Source organism: Mastomys coucha, unplaced genomic scaffold (genome assembly GCF_008632895.1).
Source record: "Mastomys coucha isolate ucsf_1 unplaced genomic scaffold, UCSF_Mcou_1 pScaffold20, whole genome shotgun sequence".
NCBI classification, from domain to species: Eukaryota; Metazoa; Chordata; class Mammalia; order Rodentia; family Muridae; genus Mastomys; species Mastomys coucha.
This window is the reverse complement of record NW_022196903.1, coordinates 29,694,201-29,714,574: the sequence shown is the minus strand read 5'-3', so window position 1 is coordinate 29,714,574 and position 20,374 is coordinate 29,694,201. Positions and strand designations below refer to the sequence as shown.

General features: G+C 43.3%; 1 protein-coding gene across 10 annotated transcripts in view; it reads right to left on the bottom strand.

Annotated features, from left to right (window-relative positions):
* The window catches only part of Cald1 (caldesmon 1), a 175,144-nt gene that overhangs the window by 60,274 nt on the left and 94,496 nt on the right, over positions 1-20,374 (bottom strand). Inside the window, exon 1 of one of the 10 annotated variants that reach the window (XM_031381498.1) lies at positions 4,233-4,488. The exons of 7 other annotated variants lie outside the window; for them this stretch is intronic. In XM_031381498.1, coding sequence (XP_031237358.1) covers positions 4,233-4,285 — 53 coding nt within the window. In that variant the 5' untranslated portion in view covers positions 4,286-4,488. Of the gene's footprint in view, positions 1-4,232; positions 4,489-20,374 lie in introns of those variants that run through there. 2 more of the 10 variants (XM_031381500.1, XM_031381501.1) reach the window with 2 other exon arrangements.

Genomic DNA, 20,374 nt, shown 5'->3' with positions numbered 1-20,374 from the left:
GCCACAGCCACCTTTTCAGCCCCAAGATACATGGGAAACTAGAGCAGAGACATGCAGCTGTGTGCCTGTGGGAAACGCATCCTCACCACCCAGTTAGGATCGCCAGGGACAGTCAGGGAGCTGAGCTCTGCGCCGTATCCTCTTCCTTGTTGAACCAAACTCTGCAGAGCCACTTTCGATGGGTGAAGAAGGATTTGATACGCAGCATAAAGTGAGGGCTTATCCCCAAACCAAGGCAGGGGAAAGAAAAGAGGAAGAGCCACAAAACAGCATCCACTGTGGTGACCTCATGCCTAGATGGGGAACCGGCCATTCACAGGGGAGACAGACACAGAGAATGAAGACTGTTTCCATGGCGGCTTACAGGAACCCTACAGTCACATTTCAGCAACAGCCTTGACTGAGTAATTAATCCTTGCAAAGCAAAATTATCCATTCTCTACCTATCTTTCTGATGTTTCATGAATACTGTCATTTCACTCCTCCCCAGAGAAGAGGCCTAGAAAACTCAATCCCTTAAAATCTACCTTTGGGGCTGGAGAGATGGTAAAGCCGGTAAAAGTGCCTGTCACACAAGTCTTAGGACCCAAGTTTGGTTCCTGGAACCCACAGAAGGTACATCTGCAAGCCTAGCGCCCTTATGGCAAGACAAGAGGCAGAGACTGAACAGGCCGGAAGTTCACAGGCCACCTAGCCTGGAGGGCACTAGGCAGTGGAAACCAGAGAGACCTGCCTCAACAAAGGGGAAGGAGAGAACTGACTCATGAAGTTTGTCCTCTGACCTCCTTGCCTGTACCAGTATACACACACACACACACACACACACACACACACACACTTAAATCCAATTTGTAACACCAAGCAAGAATCACAAAATATACATGATGTTTTCTTTGTAAGAGAAGAGCCACTGTCAATGGACACACTCTGACACACTCTAACCTGTGGTTTCCCTGATACTCTGGGCTACTGTAGACCAGGGTGGGACATGAAAGCAAGCGGACTGCCAGCTGCTAGCAAAGGCAAAGGTGACAATAAAGTGTCAGAGTGGCAGTGGAACATCTTTGGGTGGGTTTCTCTGATTCACAGCACGTCTAAGAATCACACTGATGATGGCAACTCCCAGAAACTGGAAATTATTTTAAATGGGCTGTAATGTTGTTCATAACAGGGGAAAAATACTTTCTGTTATTATTAGGAAAGCTATCCTATTGGAAAATCAAAATGTTACATTCCCAGGACACACTGGATAAAGCAACACTTTAAATACTTTTATTTCTTTAACTTTTTAATGTATAAAGGTATTTTGCCTGCACCACATGCGTTCCTGGCGCCCATGAAGTGGGAGGACTTGCCACTGTGGGAACTGGAACTGGAGCTACAGACCACTGTGAGCTAGCATGCAGGTGCTGGGGAATCGAACCTGAGTCCTCTGAAAGAGCAGCCAGGGCTTCTAACCACTGAGCCATCTCTCCAGCCACCCAGTACTATTGATGATGACATTTTTGGATACATTTATCTTGTCATTTTTAAAAATTCTTATAAAATTATGCCAATCATTTAGTAATTCACTGCAATGTTCTCAAATTCTTTCCCACGGATGGCAGTAGGATGAACTACACAATTTCCCACCCCCATTTCCCTGGTTCCATAGCTTTAAGTATGTATGTCCATAGTTGTCACAAAGAAACCAAAGCTTGATCATCCCAAAGGTCAACGAGAAACACAAACTCTTACTGGACTAAACTAAATATTTCTAGGAAACCTGAAATCTTGACTCAAGTAAACTCCATGAATTTTGGGAACGTAATAAAAAGCAGGAAGGGAAGCACTGAGCTGACAGGGACAGAGCCCACCATGAGCTCAGAAGGCCGAGCTGGACACATCTCAGATTCTGTAGAACTGGACAGCCATTCACACCTGACACACAAAGGACTACAGCCCTGGTGCAGGTCTTAGTGTTCAGGAATTTTAATGCACCTCGTAAAAAAAAAAAAAAAATCAGTGCTAATCTTGCACTGTAGGTGATGAAATTGAGATAAATTGTCTGATAGAAACATACAGGAATTTCTCGCTCATTTGGTGGAGCGCCTGCTTTAGCATTTAGTCTAATGATTCTTACAAAGCAGAATGTCCAGAGGCCTTGTGTACATCCAAATGACTGAAACAAAGAGGAGAGACTTCTAGAAAGCGAGTTGGGTTTCTTCAGTTGTGAAAAACGTAATAGGTTTATCTATGAATCCATATGCGTGTGTGTGTGTGTGTGTGTGTGTGTGTGTGTGTGTGTGTGTGTGTGTGTACTGGTACCAGCACCATCCTGGATGCTGATGATTCAAAACATTCCTGCCATCAAATGCATTACTCTCAGAAAACAGACATGTTTGATACCAGGCTACTAATCAAAGGATGCACACAGGTCATGAGAGTGGCGAGCAGAGAGGAATTAGGATGCTTAAGAAGGAAGTCAGCAATCGTGTGGAGAGGTGGGGGCAGCCTATACATGCTGGTTTGGGGGTGACAAGCAATCTAATTTGGCCGAAGCAGGAACACTATCAATGAGAAGGAATACCAAAGGAAAACTCAGCTGTAATCTGGAAGTGGGCTCTGTCCTCACAGATGAAGGCAGGCTGAGATAGGGACTGGATGGACAGAGCCTGGGGCCAGGGACCAGATGGAAGGAAATCTCCATCATCCAGGTGCTAGGCCAGGAAGTCAGGAAGTGACAGAGTAGAAAAGAGAGAAGCATGGAGAAAGTCAGTCAGTCGCTAGAACCACAGGCTGGATGGTGAGAGCCAGGACCAGGTGTGAAAGGGAGACTGCTGGGGAGTGGGGAGGAGGGGGAGAGAGAGGCCTTTCCCTGGTCTTTCAGGCTCTGCTGCTGACCAGCTGCGGGATCTGGACAGGGCCTTTCCCTCCATGTGCCTCTGCTTCATCATCTGAAATAAAGGCATTAAGAAAGGCGCCTGAGCCTTTCTATGGAGACTGAGGATCCCAAGAAAGCTTTAGGACAGACAGTTTAGGGGAGCTGGGTTGGAGGCAGGAAGGAGAGTGGGGCGGAGATGCCCAATGGGCTATGATGAGACAGTATAATAGGGATTCAGAGCTTTAGATCAAACTCACCAGACAACCCAGTTACATAACAGGACTCCTTAAAAGATGTTGTTGTTTAAAGTTTAACAAGCACTGGATTGTATAGACCATCTCCCAGGTCCCCCTGAACTTTCCCATTTGATTGACCAACTTAAAAAAAACGAAAACCAAAACAACAACAGCAAAATCTGGTTAACCAAAAGACCCTGCAAATATTGTGAATGTGGAGGTCTCTCATTTTCTAGGACCCCACCAAGCTCCTCTGCTCATTTGGTCAATGGTTGCACAAGCTCTGGGGCAACTAGACCAGTGATCGTAATCCCGAATGAAAGCCAGAACTCTCAGAAATGGGAAAAACTCTCTAAAAGTCCATTTGGTGCCCCTCACTCCTCCATGCTACCATTTCCCAGGACACAGTGGGGTTTTCAAACCTCACAGACACGACTGTGAAAAAGGCCTCTGCTCAGGGAGCAGAGGAGCAACATCCTTGAGGACTGTTGTCCGGCTTTGGTAAGCTGAGTTATCCCTCTGGGCTCCGTGGCTGTAGAAAGACAGCATCCCCCCAAAAGGGTCTCAGAGGCCCCTCCCACTTTCGCATTCCAGGATTCCACAATTCTAAAGCCTCAGAACCCCCCTGTTATCTGAACAGTCCCCTGATCAATAGCATATGCTGTGGGGCTTGTTATGGCCCAGTCAGATGGTCAGTACACTGAGGCCTCTGGACTGTTTACTTTAAGGATTGGGCAACTGTGGCTTAGTGAAATCTCTGAGTCCTGCTAACTATGGCTCTGAGGCAGAGGGCTCCGGTCTAAATTAACAGCAGATCTTTAGCAGCACAATACCCCGTGGCCTGCGTTTGAAAGAAAGAAACCCAGATCCTAGGTAAGACCCTTGTTGCTAAGGCACCATGAAGATGGAAATGAAGAAAACCAGAAAGCCAATGACTCCAGACCAAGCCCGCAGCTGAAACTACAAAGTTTTTACACACTCCCACCTTCCTCTTGTGCACTCTCTCTCTCTCCTCAGCCTCTCTTTTCCCCACTCCCAGAATTTTTTTAAAAAAAGTTTCTTTTGTTTGAGAGAAAAAAAAAATAAAAGAAAGAAAGAAAAGAGAAATCGAAGAGGCAAAGGGCAGAACTCACTGAGAGAGTGTAGCCAGGCAGCGCCTTCCCTGGGACCCGGTTCCGCTAAGCATGTCCGCAGCTGGTCTGGGCAGGAGTGACTGAGGTAGGGGACCTGGCGCCTGGAGGTCAGAGCGTGGGCTGGGCCAGCACACGGGCCATATTATCTATGGCTGAAATGCTCTGAGCAGGATGCGCCTGTCTTCCCTTTGTGTTAACACTTTGGTCTGTCCCTGTGACGAAAGTCTGGGCTTGTCCTCAGCCAAATCTACTCCTCCCCACCCTTCCCCTCCACACAGGATCATCTGAGAGCTGATTGTTATTTTTTACTGTAATCTCCCTAATAGAAGCCCATCAAATTTAGACCTGAAGGATACAGAGTGCTTGGGGAGTTGCAGACTCTAAATTGCTGGGCCGTAGGGACCAGGGTGACTGGGAACGACTTCATATGCCTAACTCTGAGAAATTAATCACTAATTTGTGAGAGGGTAACAAGTCGAAGGTGGGAAAGCTGCGGCTGTGCGCAGCCTTTGGGAAACAGTGGCTCCTGCTTGTACTCACAGCCCTGTTCTGACACGATGCACAGAAATCAGCCCACCAAAAAGTTCATCCTCTGCCATTCTCCGGCCCTCATCCTGAGCTCTGTTCTCAATTAGCATTGGTGTAGGTGGCTTCCAAAGCAAACAGTTCCCACTGAGAAATCAAATCTGAAAAACTCCCCTCATCCCTTTTATCCAGGAAAAGGAGCATGACAGAAAAATGCAAACCACACACAAAGGCGGAAGAGTCCAGGGTCTTGCTCAGTGATGGGCTGGGCCTTACAGCGTGTCCAGTGTTTGCACTCCCCTGAGAGATCAGGGCAGTCGTCTGCCTGGGCATTTGCCAGAACAGCAGGCCCTTATGTATCGGTGGCATTATGATGGTGATCTCATCGCCAAGCCTGGCAAATGCCACCAAATTCCAGCCCCTGAGGAAGGGGTTGTGTTGACTCTATCTGGGGATGACACCCCACCTTGGCTTGTGTTATGCATACACTTCCTCATCTCTGATAGCAATAGAGGCCCTGGTGTTGGAGGGTTCGACTTTCTGTCAAATCAGAACAACTCTGGTCCCTGTCCATACAGTTCAGTTATTCCTGGGTAAATAGCAGAAGCAATTGTCCTGGAGGGCCTTGGCAGAGAATGGGAGAGATCTCTGATGGACAGCTTCGTGCCACATGGAGACAAGAACAGAGCTTTAAAAACACCTACTCAGCACCAGAGAGCAGAACTACCTAACTTCCCTCACACTCCCTCTTCACACTCCCTCTTTAGCAGCTTTAATTCAGTTATGCTAAGTCTCCTCAGTCCATGGAGCCAGACAAGGCTTTCCCTGCTTAACCCCCATGTTATTACCAGAGCCACAGTTGGTAAGTATGATCCAGTAAACTTCAAATGTAATTACTTCTACACATGTAGCCTGCGACTGTATGGATTATCACTCAGCCTATTAACTAGAGGGCAGAAGACACTCATACTGTGAAATGTGGCTTCCGACATGAATGGCTTCCAGTTCGTCTCCTTTTCTCTGCAGAGCTGGACTATAAAATGTATACGGAGGCTTTCTGCTGCTTTCCTTCCTACTTAATTTTGTTACTTTGTTCTCTTTTATTGCTTATAGAATTCTGTGACTTGCTGTTGGAGGCAAAACAGTTCCCCTCTCAAGATTCCACACTCCATTCTCTAATCCCCAGAACATGGCAATATGTTATCTCTCCTGTTTGCCTCTTTCCAAGTTAGTTTACAGATGTGATTCAGGGGTGGGTGTGGAAAAGGGGGGATTGCCCTCGTATATCAAAGTGTGCTCTGTCTAATCACATAGGGCTTAAAAACAGAAGGCTTTCTGCCTGAGCTCACAGGGAGGTGGGACTGTAAGAGAGAGGGAAGAGAAGCCAGGCTGTGGAGGAAGGAGAGCAAAAGCCCAGGAATGTGATTGCCTCTGGGCCTGTGCAGGGGCCAGGAAGTGGATTCTCCCTTACGGCCTCCAAAGAGAATGCTGTGAGCCATCACCTAGATTATAGCCTGTTGGGATGTGTGTCAGAAGTCTATAGGCCTAGGATAGGGAAGTCTGCAATGCTGAAAGCCAGCACACCAGTAGCTCTTTGTCACAGCAGTAATATAGAAAACCGGCCTAGCTTATGAATGAGTCTTATAAATCTTATTAAAGAAATACATTTTACCTCTTGATTCCTCCCATCCCTACACACTCTAGTTCTGAGGAGTGGCAAATATAGTTTTGTCACACCCTGAACAAGTACCCTAGAGATTTTTTTTAAAAATTTGATTCTTAAAAGCTAATAGTCTAGGTCTCTCTGTCTCTTTCTCCATCTCCCTGTCTCTGTCTGTCTGTCTGTCTGTCTGTCTCTCTCTCTCTCTCTCTCTCTCTCTCTCATACACACACACTCCTACATTTACTGGGGGTGGGGTGGAGTGCAAGAATGTAGTCATTCTGCTCATGCACCAATGTTCATGTGCTAAAGGTCTACTAATGAACAATCATATCTCTGCAGGTGTAGAGGCAGGAAGAGAAAACCATGTGAATAGTCTCAAGCTGGCTTCCTGCTTTCAATATAAAGTATATAGAGTGTGTGGGTGTGTCCAACCTAAGTATGCAATGGTGAAACTTACTGGGTCATATTATGGTGCCTTATAAAGCATAGAAATGAGAATAGTGAAGAGAAAAGAGAGTCTCAGACCTGGAGAAGACACCAGCAAGGGACAAAGAGAGCACAGAGGCTGGTGATGGGCAGTCAAAAGGCAGAGAGGCAGAGCAGCAATAAGATGGTTGGAAGCTCAGAGCAGGGATAGGGTGGGCATCAGGTTCCCAGCGGTCATTAGAGAGTTGGAGTAGAGGAAGCAAAGATGAGAAACCAGATGAAAGTGCGGGCACATGTTCTGTTCAGGTATATGTGCTTGGGTAGTTGGCAGAGCAGGACCAGCCTACAGAACCAGTATGGCTGAAAGTTGACCTGATGGCCAACTACCTGCATCATCAGCTCCACCAGTCATCTTTCAGCAAGACAGCGGGCATCATGCATAAGATGACAGGTCAGGACTCCAACTAGAGCAAACTAATCTTCAGGTTGCTCATAGCCTTCATTTCTGCACATTCTATTGTTTAATGTTTCATCAAAGAGTTTCTGGGCTGGGAAGGTTTGATGGAGGTCAGTGTGGTCAAAAGGAACAGCTCCCACCACAGGGTGGTCCTTTATTAATAAAATATGATTTTAAAAATAACTTTACTTCATGGAGGTAGGAGCCGGGGGCCACATGATCTGTTCCAGACTTCCTAGGCTATAATGGTTGTTTAAGAACAGCTTCTATGTTGAAGCAATTCCCTAGTGAAAAGAGGAATGTGTGGGAGTGCGTCATCCAGTGCCTTAATGCACATAACACACATACACACATGTTATGTGCATGTGCATGCCCTCTCATGAGCACAGTTGCTCCCACACATACACATGCATACATATACACATGTGCATACAAATATGCTCATTGTGTAAAGAAATCTACTTGAGAGGCAATAATAACAATTTAAGAAATTTGGTTTTGTGATAGTATTGGTTATTGAACATAGGTCCTCACAAAGCATTCTACCACTGAACTACATCTCCAGCTTTCTTTTCATTTCTCTGGTCTCAGCACAGCCCCAGTGCAGCATGTCTGTGCCCACAGAATGGTGGCTGACGAAATACACCAATTGTTTCCACAAGGTATGTCTGAATGTAGACCAATCTTGGATGCCTGAGTGACACCAAGCTGTTGTCTCTACTTCTGTCTCTACTTGGATAGTTTTAGAATTCAGAAGGACCAAGAAGGACTCAGTGCCTCTTTGGTACCTCCAAAACTTATATATGTCACAGAGCATGAGATCCAGCTTTTGGTCCAGAGGTTCTGGATGGGCTCCAGAAAATGGAGAATCCTCTGCAAATGACTTTGTGGAAGAGGGGAGCAGGGACAAATAACAAGATCCATAGTGAAGTTCATAGTCGTCCTGAATGATAACCATGTGAGTCTGTGAGAACCAGCCCACTGCAGACTCCTAAGAACAGAGGGACTTTTTGTTTGTTTTTTAATTGTAGGTAAGGCAGATATCCTGCATAAACAAGAGGTACTAAAAGTCATATTATTTAAAAGGGCTCTATTCACATCTATGAACAGACTCCATTAAGACAAAAATAAAAGCTGTAAGAACTCTTCACCTTTTAATTCACATCTTATTCTGAAGTTAGATAAGTTAAAAAGAATTAAAAACATTGTGACAAGAATGCACAGTATGGAGTAATGTAACTTCAGAAACTGTTTCAAGAATTCATGCTCCTGTGGGTCTCTCAGACAACACCTTCGTCCTTTCCACCAGAAGGTGGCTCTGCTTCTGGATCTGTCCGCTTCTTGTGACTTTCTCCAGAGCTACCTCTTTCTCCTCTTGTGTCTCATCCTACAGGGTCACCAGGAGAACCACCAGAGTGTAGTGTTAGAGACTGAAACAAGATAATTTCCTGCCGGGCAATGGTGGCGCACGCCTTTAGTCCTAGCACTTGGGAGGCGGAGGGAGGTGGATTTCTGAGTTTGAGGCCAGCCTGGTCTACAGAGTGAGTTCCAGGACAGCCAGGGATATGCAGAGAAACCCTGTTTTGGAGAAAAAACAAAACAAAACAAATAAAACCAAAAACCAAAAAGCAAACAAACAAACAAAAGATAATTTCCTGCTGAGAAGGACAGGCTTCACATTGGCAGTTAAGGACACTAGACCTAAATCTCTGTTTCCAAGAACTGGGCAATCCAGGCAAGTCCAGACCTTAGAAGCTGCCCCACCACCTGGCCTGAGGCAAGGACAATGGCTCAGCAGCCATTTCCAGACTTCCTCAGCTACTTTCCCAGCAACATTTTCCAGATCTTCCCAGTAAGTTTCCAGGCTCCACACCCTGGTAAGGGAATGAATGTTCTTAGAGATGGATCCAATAGATTAACATAGATTACCTACCCTAGAATTCCCTAATGTGCTTTAAGTCAGGCCTCTAAGCTCACTTGGTTGTCTCTTTATTCTGGTAATGGGAGACCCCAGCATGCTGGACTTCTGCAGAATAAAACACCCTTTGCCTTTACATACTATTTCAGTCCAGGGTGTCATTCCTCAGTGAATCGTGTACCTTACATTTGGGGGCTTGTCTGGGATTCCCTGGAGACACCCTGATCCAAATAGTGGAGTGTTTTGCTAATCAGTAAGTCTGGGTGCCTGGTTGTCTTTTGTCTTATCCATATCTGTGTTTCTGTTTCTGGTCAAACTCTGTTTCAGATTTAATCTGGAGACCAAGAGGGACAAAGCAGATATGTATTTTGTCATCCAGCTGGTGCAATGAGGATGCTCCTGACCCCCTACCAGAAGCTGGAGAACTTACTAGTTCTCATCTGGATTCTGAACTGGGTATGGATCTATGGGCCTCCCATGAGCAGGGAGGAAGACAGTCTGAGACAGCCTTTTGGTTTGTTTTTGTCTCCCTACCCCTGAAAATCCTTCTGTGTCTATCTTTGTGTATTCTGTTTGTGCTTTTTGTGCCCTCGTACAAATTTTTCTTTGATTCCTAGGATGGGACAGGCACAAAGCACCTCACTGGGCTTGGTCCTGAGCCATTTTAAGGACTTTTGCAGAATCACATACACTTGGGTCTGGTTCTTCATCCCTCAAAACTAACCATTTCTTACAGGAATGAATGGCCCACTATGACCTGAAGAGGGGATTTTCCATCTCTCCATCATTTACAGGGTAAAGACTGGGGCTACCTGGACCAAAAGTTATAGGCCTCAACTCTCCCCACCCTTCATCACCTAAAGAAGGGTCAGTCTTGGGCCCCCTGCCTTGCTCCCCCTTTTTCTACCAGATTTTGATGGGGGTGTCCTTCGAGAGGGCTCCAGATAACCCACAAATTTACCTAAGGTAAGCCAGGCAATGCAGGGAAAGCAAGAGAGTCCCAGGGAACATCTAGAAAGACTTTTTTGGAGCCTATAGAACTGATAATGCTTTTGACCCAGAAGCTAGAGTGCACCAGTCAACTGTGAACATGGCTTTTGTTAACCAAACTGCCCCTGACATTCTTGAGAAGTTTCAACCTCTAAAACCAGCCTCTATTTGCCTTTGAATGGCAAGACTTGGACAGAGGCTTCAAGGGACAACTGACTTGGACACATCTGCCTCAAGAATTCAAGAACTCACCCACCAGCTCTGCAGAGTCACTGCCTAAGGACTTGGGTGAGTACTAGTGGGCCCACTCCCAAATAACTGTACTCCAGTATGTATTGGGGAGGTGGGCAATTTGGAGACTTGTCAGGAGGCCACAGGGGATCTGCTACAGGAGCTGAGTTAACTTGGCTACCTAGTGAGTGTCTGCTAAGAAGGCCCAGCTTTGTCAAGGGTACATATTCAAGGGGGCCAACTCATGCTGTCAGACTCCCAGAAGCAAACCATCCTTAGCATCCCAGCTCCAGCAACCCAAAGTCAAGTACGAAAATTTCTGGGATCTGCTGGGTTCTGTAGACTTTGGATGCCAGGGTTCACTGAGAAGGCCAAATTGTTATGTGGGGCCATCAGGGGCCAAGAAGAGAATGAACCTCTGAGATAGACATAGCCATTAAGACTCTAGGGAGAGCCTTATTGGAGGTTCCAGCCTTAGCCCTTCCAAACATTCACAAACCTTTCCACCTGTATGTTGAACATAATTTCTCATCGGCTCTCCCTTCCCCTTTCTCACTCCTTTCCTCTTGGGAGAGAAAATTTCTATCTAAGGACTACTACTGGTCAGGACAGATATCTCAGTGGATAAAAGTGCCTAACAGCTGACAACCTGAGTTCCTTCGCTGGAATCCATGTGATGCAAGAAGAGAACCAGCTCTCACAAGTTGTCCTCTGACTTCAACCCATCTTTTAAAAAGTTTTCTTGGATGAACGGTAGCTACAAAACCCTGGTTCTGGTTCCAGTGAAAACCACTCCTAGCATGTTGTCCATCATCCATGTTGTATGACTCTAGGAAAGGAGGTATATAGGACTTTCATAAAGAGGAAATTGATTCTAGGTCTTAGTGATATATTATAAATTATAGATTTATTGTATATAGATGCAAGTACATTGCAAAAGAAATCATGAGTTGATCATAGTGATGCTAAAGATATATTATAATGCAGGGGGAAAGGTCATATCTTCAAAGAAGCCACAGAATTATTGGTGTGGACCACTTTTATTCAAAGTATCTAGATAGACCCATAACCACAAGTGGTTTTTTTCTGGTGGTGAGTTTATACATCTGGATATTAAATTTACACATGACTTTTATAACTCTAATCAAATCCAGATTTTTTTCCATCGAGATTATATAAGGTCTTGAAAAACACTGATTTCTTTTTATGGAACTCAGACATAGATTAAAGCGTATTTGTTTCTAGAAAATAGTCTACTGTGTGTTTTGAATACTGTGGGTATTCTAGTCATTGTTCAATTTATATGAATGAAAATTCATATAATTGTACATGTTGTTTTATATGTTAGGTGTTTCCTATTTTATAACAGCATATCACATGGTCAATACATGATTATGACACCTTTAGAAATAAATGTTTCTTATTAACCACTTCTATATACTTTTTCTTACTAAATAATTCCCTTGCTTTCAGAGAAACATCCTAACAGTTTCCTGTATCCGATACAACTTAGAAAGGTATCAAGCACACAGCAGACAGACAATAAGTACTTGACACTTGTTCCCTGGGTTGAAGAGGGACAAAAATAGAGTCACTGCATCAAGTTAGCCACGAGCTGGCATTTTATGAAATCTAGAAACTCTGCTGCTTTAGACTCTGAATCTTGGGAGTTTCAGAGTGTATGGATCTCTGAGAAGTTGGCCGATGGCACATGACAGAGACAGCTGTATGTACCATAATGTTGGCTAATGAAGGTCAAAGAAGTAGTCTAGTTCTCCAGTACCTGCAGAGCTCATTCGTTGGCCAGAATAACTCCTGTTTCCCAACCCATAAGTCTGAGAAGCTGCAGAAAGACTTTCTCCTCAATATAGAATCAGAACAGGAACAAACAGGAGCTCTAAGAATATGTCACCCCATGCCAAGGGAAGCCCAAGTCAGCATCTCTCAGTGAGCGATGACTCCTGACGTTAGTGGATGAGAAAGTCCCAGGATGTAGAGCCCTGTGTCAGCTGGATATTCTGACATGCATGCTTCCAGCCCCAGCTTGAGCTTCATAGCATCTTCTCACTCCCTCCTTCTTTAGATTTGTTAAATTACAATTGGATTCTGCTCCCTTCAGGCTGGGTTATCAGTGTAGTTTGAACCTTATACGTTGAATTCAGCAGAAACACTCCTCTGCAGAACTTCCAGGTGCCTCTCTTGGGGCGCCCATGGCAGGAGAGTAGAAATAGATGAAGGAAAGAAAGATTTTCAACATTAGGACTCAATTTTACTTTGAATTACAAAATCAAACTCTCACTTTTAAAGCAGGAAAAGCAAATGAGTTCTTTCTTTGTCTATTTGTTTGTTTACTTATAAAGATGCATTTTTACTTTTAATTATGTGCATATGTGTATGGGGGTCGGATTTAGCACGTGATTGTGATGCTTGTGGCAGCCAGAAGAGGGCATTGGATCCAGGAACCTGGAGTTAAAGACCATTATCAGCCGCCCAGGGTGGGTGATGAGAACAGAACTAGGGATCTACGAGCAGTAAGCAGTTTTAATGGCTGAGACATCTCTCCAGGACCTGTTTATACATTTATAGTCTAGAGCCAGGAAGGTGTATTTTCTTTTGTTTTGTTTTTCCAGACCAAGGTGGGGGTGGGGGTGTGAGTCAGGCATTTGATACAAAGTTTCATTCATTTTTTCCCCCTCATTTAAAAGTCAGAACTCACATGGAAAGATTTTTAATTTAAAGAAAATAAAGTGGATGAAACTTAAAAAAAAAAAAGCACACACTCTCTTTAAATTTGAGGGCCAGTGATATGAAATTTGAACACAGCATTTCTAAATATATTTCAAAGTAGGGCGAATTGGTGTAATCCAACATTCTTCCGGCACTCAGAATCCCGAACCTGTCTAGGACTCCTTCAAATTATCTTTCCTTCTGACTCTTTCCCAGCAGATCCAAGATCAAATAGTAAACTAAAAATTAACAGACATAATTCTGAGGCTCTTCAAATTGTGCTCTGAGGCCCACAACGCTGAGCATTTTAGCACATTAACTTTAATTACAGATTTCATGTTAAAAAATTAAATAAGGTGTACTTTTGAAATGAAGAAACTCAATTTAGACCAACCCATCCCCCTTAGTTAGAGCAGAACTATTTATGAAAACAAGAAAAAAAAAGTGTTCCTTACTAAAAATAAGATCTGTACAATTTGATTTTTTTTAGATTGTAGTTCTACGGTATTGCTTTTTTCTCTTGTTCCTTTCTTTTCTGGCCCATTATAATTTCCCAACACTACAAAACAATGCCCCATTTAGAGTTTAAAGCATATACCCAACTCTCACATTAGCTATTTTCTATTTCTGAAGGGGTTGGTAAATACTAACTTGAAGTTATTCGTTTGTTCGTCATGTGCCCCTTCCCATTCTCCTGGGATTAGCTGAAGCACTTCACTGCTCCCAACCACATGCATGGCCTTTCATTAGAGAAAGCTTTGATTATACAGTCTGCTCACTGTTGGACTCCCGAGGCTTGGGTCTGAACCCTACAATTTGATGATTATCTGATTTTACAATGCAGATACCAATTGCGGATAATACTAAGTGAGGGCTTAAGTGCTGCAGCCAAACAAGGACATTGACTCTCCTTTATCCTTATTATTTGCTCACACAATGCAGCTAAGTGAGTGCAAATGGCTAAAATTAAACGATGCAAAAGTCCAGTAATAAGCTGAGGGATAAAGACTGCTCATCTTCTCATTGTGCAGAGGAAAAGATAGAGAACTCAAATCCGGTGGCCAGAAGGCTCATCTGGAGTGAAGGCACTTCAGGAAAGACCCCATGCTTACTCCTCCAAGGCTACTCCTAAGGCTCTAACATTTCTGCCTCTCCTTAAGTAACTTAGCAAATCTAATCAAGTTCTGCCTGGACACAGAGATACAATAAAGACGTATTTGTACTCATTTGGTGTTCTGTTCTAGGCTTTGGGGAGATGTAGTTTGTGATCTAGGATCTGTTTTCTACTTTATATGGACAGACATGGGCACTGAATGAAAATATGAGGACAAGAGTGGTCCTAGGTGTGGTTGTGGAAAAGGTTTATTGTAGATATGAGGAAGAACATGGGCAGGGGCATCTGGAAGGATCCAGACTGAACCAGGCCAGCAGAATGACCAGGACCAGGAAAGGAAAGGAGGGTGTAGGAAGGAGCAAGAGAGGAAGAGAAAAGAGAAAGGGTAAGAGAGGAGCTGAAGACCAAGAAACCAAGGGACTAAGAGGACACATAGCCAAAATGGCTGGGTTTTATAGGGAAGAGAAGCTAAGGGAAGGGAAGGGGTATCATCGTGTAGGGTGTGTTGGCCAGGATGACTCTCTAAGGGTACTTTTCAGTAGGGACTGAGGGGGACTGGTGGCCAGAGTCCACTTTGATATGTCAAACAGGCTAGCCATTTGTCCCAGATTTCTTTGAGACCTAACAAATGCAAGATTGTCAGTAATAATCCACAAGCCTTAAATGTGTTCTATGAGATGCAGGAAGGGAATCAGTCACTCTGTGTATGTCTGAACCTTCAAGGTGATCACTAGTTGCCTGTTACAAGAGGCCTGGGCAGGAGGACACAGTGGTGTGAACAAGCACAGGAGCCATGTTTACCGGTGCTTACCGCTCAGAAGCCAAGCCAGACAAATACGTGTGAACAGCAGCATCGTATCCCTCACTGTTGCAAGTCTTTTAAACTCACTCCTCCATTTCAAACTTCAGGGGAAGAGAACTTAAAATGGCTTTTGGGTCCTAAGCTCTTTTGAGAAATGACATGCTCTGGGGTGGGGTGTGACATTTGATAGCATTTTCTCTGCTCTCAATGAGGACTGCCTGAGGGTCACTGAGATTGCTACAAGAAGCAGGCTGAGATATGTGAGTTTCCTTTACACAGCAGTGTATGGCCAGAATGCAATCGCAGCTCTACACAAAGTTCAACAGAAAGCAATCCGATGGACAGGAACCACCAAGGCTCCTCAGCACAATGTAGGTCTGTCCTGTGTCACCCTTCACACACAGAACAAAACAGCAAAACACATCAAAGAACAAAAAAACATCATACACTGCAACCAACTAGACCCCCAAACTACACAATGCAGTCAACTTCCATCCAGTGACAGTGGCCATTCAGAATGGAAGCGGTGGAGTTTTACATTGGATTTCATACTTCTCTTTCAAATATATTTTTATGTACTTACCTACCACTGAAAACAAAACAAAAGATAATCCATGATAGAAATAAAAAAAATTAGCTTTATATCATCTCTCATAGCTCATCTCTATTGCCTGCATTCAGTCCTTTTCATTCCTAATGTTCAGCCTTTCTTGTTCTTTTTCATGTTATTCTGCATCTATATATGCATTTGTTTACATATAAGCATTCATTACTGGCTAGATCCCACATATGAGGAAGAACTTGGGTTGTTTTGTTTTTCCCTAAGATTGTGTGACCAATCAGTCTAAGTCCACCATTTTCCTGTAAGTTTTGTGATTTCAATTTCCTTTAGAACTGAAAAGGATGTATTGCATATATAATTTTTATTACCTAGTTATCTGTTGATGGACAACTTTAACTATCTTTGCTGTAGCAAGTAAAGCCACAATAAATGAGGGATGAAAATATGTCTATGGGAAGGTATAGAATTCTCTGGGTATAAGCCCAGAGGTAAAATAGCTGGGTCATATGGTGGCATTTACCCCTTGGGTGGTATTTTTTCACATCTTCATTTGATCAGCCACCCAATAAGGTATTAACCATGTAAATGAAAACACACAGATTTTCAAAATCTGTATCTGCTCTCTTTTCTGTTATTATCTACCTCATTAAAAAACAGACATTTAAATTATGTGTACACAGGTATGTCTGTGGGGGGGGGTATGTGTATAGATTGAGGTGCAGGTATTTACAGAGGCCAGAAGGAGGTGTCAGATTCCTGAGAGCTTGATAACTAAAAGTTTCTTTAGTAAGAGTTGGAGAACATGAGACCTATGCTTAAGGCTAAGAGCTATACACAGCTGGGTGCTCTTGGGTTTGTTGCTTCTGAAGGCCGAGTCTAACAATTTGAACCTATGGCCCTTTCTTAGAGATTACAAGCAAGAGTGTATTCATTTCTGACCTGATAACTAACGGAACACCAGAATCTGTCCTTATGAGTAATCCTGAGACAGTTCTCATGGAAAACTGGCCCCTTAGAGCCCCTTAGTTCAATTCTGCATGGAGCTATAATGATGCCATTCCTATCTACATATCCGTGATGTCAGGTGCCTAAGAGTTAAAAGATTTGGGAATTTCCACCCTGTTGCAGTCTTTAATTTTACAAATATTTCCATTTTGTTCAGTTCAGAAGCCACTGAGCAGCCGTAGGGATGATGGTCCCTGAGTAGCCAGGACATACCCTGCAGAAGGCCCCCACTAAAAATAAAAAATAAAGGTTTACACAACAGAGTTGATTAGAGAAACAGAGAAACTGTTCGAGGGAGGAGTGGGCAGAGCTTCCCATATGCTGGAGCTGCCAATAGTGCCTTGGGAAAGGTGCTGTGTAATTAATTAGACCTGATGATGCCCCTGGTCTTGGAACCAGCATGGTAACCCGCCATCTCACGCTGCCTGTGTGCTCACTCACTTCCTGCTCAGTTATTTTCCATATCTGTCTCTTGAGTTTCCCCAGAAAATCCTGCCAACCTTGCAAGGTTTTCTGTGGGAATCAAAAGGGGAGTTGACATTGTTCCTCTAAGCAGTCACACAAGAGTGTCCATCTCCAGAAAGAAAGCCTTCTTTTGTTGCCTACTTGTGGATGGTGGTTCTGTGAGTTCCCAGCGGCTACATTTGGAGAGCCCCAAGATGTACGCAGAATTCTCAGGGCACCCATAGAAACACCCGAAGCACATATTGACCACTCTTTTGGAATCTACTAGTTTGATTCCTAAGTGGTGCAGGAAGACAGGAGCCAGGGAAGATGTGTGACAGGAGACAGTCCATGTCACCACAGCGGAGAATAGGAACAGCAGGAAAGTTTCCTGCTCTAAACAACGTGGGTTTAAAATATACTCTCTGGAGACTCTCCTGGATGCCCAAGCACAGTGCTATTTATAGTGGCTGGTGTATACTTTACCAAGATATTTATTCCAATCAAGGAACTGTATGTAAGGTACGCAGCCATTGGGATGGAAAATACACTCTCATATTTTAAACTTAGTCATTCAGTACTAACCTTAAATGTAATATCAGAGATCTCACTAATTTAGATTAACTGGAAGTAGCCAGTATAAATGACAAGGCCTTTTAACAGTAACACTGTCTTGAGAAGTATGCAAGCACACCTGGTAACTTCTGCCAGACCAACAGAAGCATCAGGTGTGTGTTAGAGAAACAAATGAAGGGAAAATTACTTCTGATCAGGAAGATAGTTTTTCAATACATGTGAATGTTTCTAGAGTCATTTTTAAACGTTTACAAAGTCGTGTTCTCCGATGTTTAAAAAAAAAATGAAGCCTTGGAATGTAGCTTACATAGTTCACATGTTAATCAAATCCTTTATTTGTATATAGTTCCAAGTTACATTGTCCTACAGTCCTGCTATAAATAGTTAAGAATTCAACCCCAGAGGTGTCTGAGTTAACGCAGAGTTATGACAAGCTAAAGCATGCCTCTAAGACTGCTCAAGAACACTGCTCATGGCTCAGCAAGCAGGAGCCAGGATCTAATGTTATTCACAAAGCATGCTCATGGCTTCTTCACCTTCTTCCCGGATGAATGGGAATCCACTGGTATAGATGCATCTTCCAGTCCCAGGGTATTGGCCTGCAGCACTGTTCTGGACCTCCACAACGATAAACCTCAAGAACCTCCCTAGAACATTCCCGAGCAACTGAGTGAGAGTTCCCTTAATAACGTTCTGGAATATTGTACAACCATTTCCACCTGGCCAAACAACAGTCACAAATGTGGATCTCTCAGATCTCCTGGGAAGATCTGAGGGATGGGCTTGATATAGGAACGTGATAGTTTTCATTACATTTTTTTTCTGTCTTTTGATGAGAATTCTTTGTTCACAGGACTGAATACTTCACTCATGTTCCCAGCAGGAGACAACATATGAATCCTTCGATCCTCTGCATTTAGAAAGGCAAATCTCCAAGCTGTCTCAAGCAAATAGGCAGTCATTAACATCTTTATCTGAGAGTTTAGAGTAGTGGTTCTCAATCTTCCTAATGCTGTGACCCTTTAATACAGTTCCTCATGTTCTGGGGAACCTCAGCCGTAAAATTATCTACCTTGCTGCTTCATAACTATAACTTTGCTATTAATATGAATCTCAATGTGAGTGTGTTTTCTGATGGTCTTAGGTGACCCCTGCGAAAGTGTCATTTGACTCCCAAAGGGGTCTGGAGCCACGGGTTGAGAACCACTGGTCTAGAGGCAATCTTTCGAGTGTCTCACACCATGGCTCTCTCAGAGCAATCACTTAAGGTCAACTGAGCTCATTCAGAATGTTGCTTTAACTTAATGGATTATTCAGGACTCTGGCTACCTACCTGAGTGGAGCAACTAAAGGAAGGCATTGCAGAGGAATCTTCAGGGAATTCAGTGGCATTGCAAATGTGCTAACTCCAAAGTGGAGTTACAAGTTCATAGGGGTGTGTAGTACAATGAGTTAGAGTCCCTCCGTCTATATCATATCACATTATTTTGTGTATGTCTACTTTTCATGATTAAACTAGGCAAAACAGTTATTTGGAATAAAATATTCCAAAATTATTTTTATAAAAATCAGACATAGAACTTTTATTTTATACACACACACACACACACACACACACACAGAGATACACACATACATACATACATACACACATACACACACACATAGTTGCTAATGAGAAACTTTCATTATTGCTGTGATAGTATTGAAGCCGCAAATTAAATAATGGGAAAAAGCAAATTATAATTCCATAATGCAAAAATTATTTAAAAATATAAAGAACATACATGAAAATAAACATAAAGACTCATTTAATGGAGATAAAGCTATAATGTGTTAGGAACAATACTGTCTCTTAACTATTTATTGACTTAATTTCAAACCATTGAAAAATGAAAAGACTGACTCTTAACAAGAAGGTACATTTTCTTTCGCATCTGTGGTTCTTTATTCACTTTCAAGTAAGCTAAAACAGACTTGAACTGAGTAGTAATTAGACACTAGGCTAAAAACACTGGGGCAGTGCCCAGCTCAGTGATACTCCAGAGGGCAACTGTCAACTGGTTGAGTTTCCTGGAAGGTACTAGTTTAGTCTATGGAGAAAGCCACGACAACAGTAAATGCTGACTAATGCTGCACTAATCATGGTTAGAAACGCTATGTGAGGCTCATTGTTATCTTCATGACACTGTAGCAGAAGACTATTAGGAAGCTCTTTCCAGGTGATAACATGATGCAGTGATCAGATCCACAAAATTCAAATTCAGAAAAACATTAGTTCGTATCTGAGCACCCATATGATTTTTATATAACTGAACACCCATGTCTGTCATTGTGCTGACTTCTCTGCATGGATCAAATAAGATTGCCGGCTCTGTGAAAGATTTCATGATTCATTTCCACTTATTGTTAAAGACAGAGGAGCAGGAGAGACAGTGGAGCCATCTTTCAAGGTAAAAAGTAGTAGCTAATAGGTCTGCTGAACGTCAGTGCCGGGATACCTAAACACCACACCATTGCCCTTTCCTCTGAGGACTCAGGATTGATTCCTTATAAACATCATATATAACTGTAAAGACAAATTTACTAGTGTTTGGAGGATTTTTGACTAGCTTATGTGCCAGATTTTCTTTTTCAGATGAGAATAAAATTATGTCAGGCTCTTAAGAAATTCAGTTCCTAGGTTGGATGATGATGGCTCA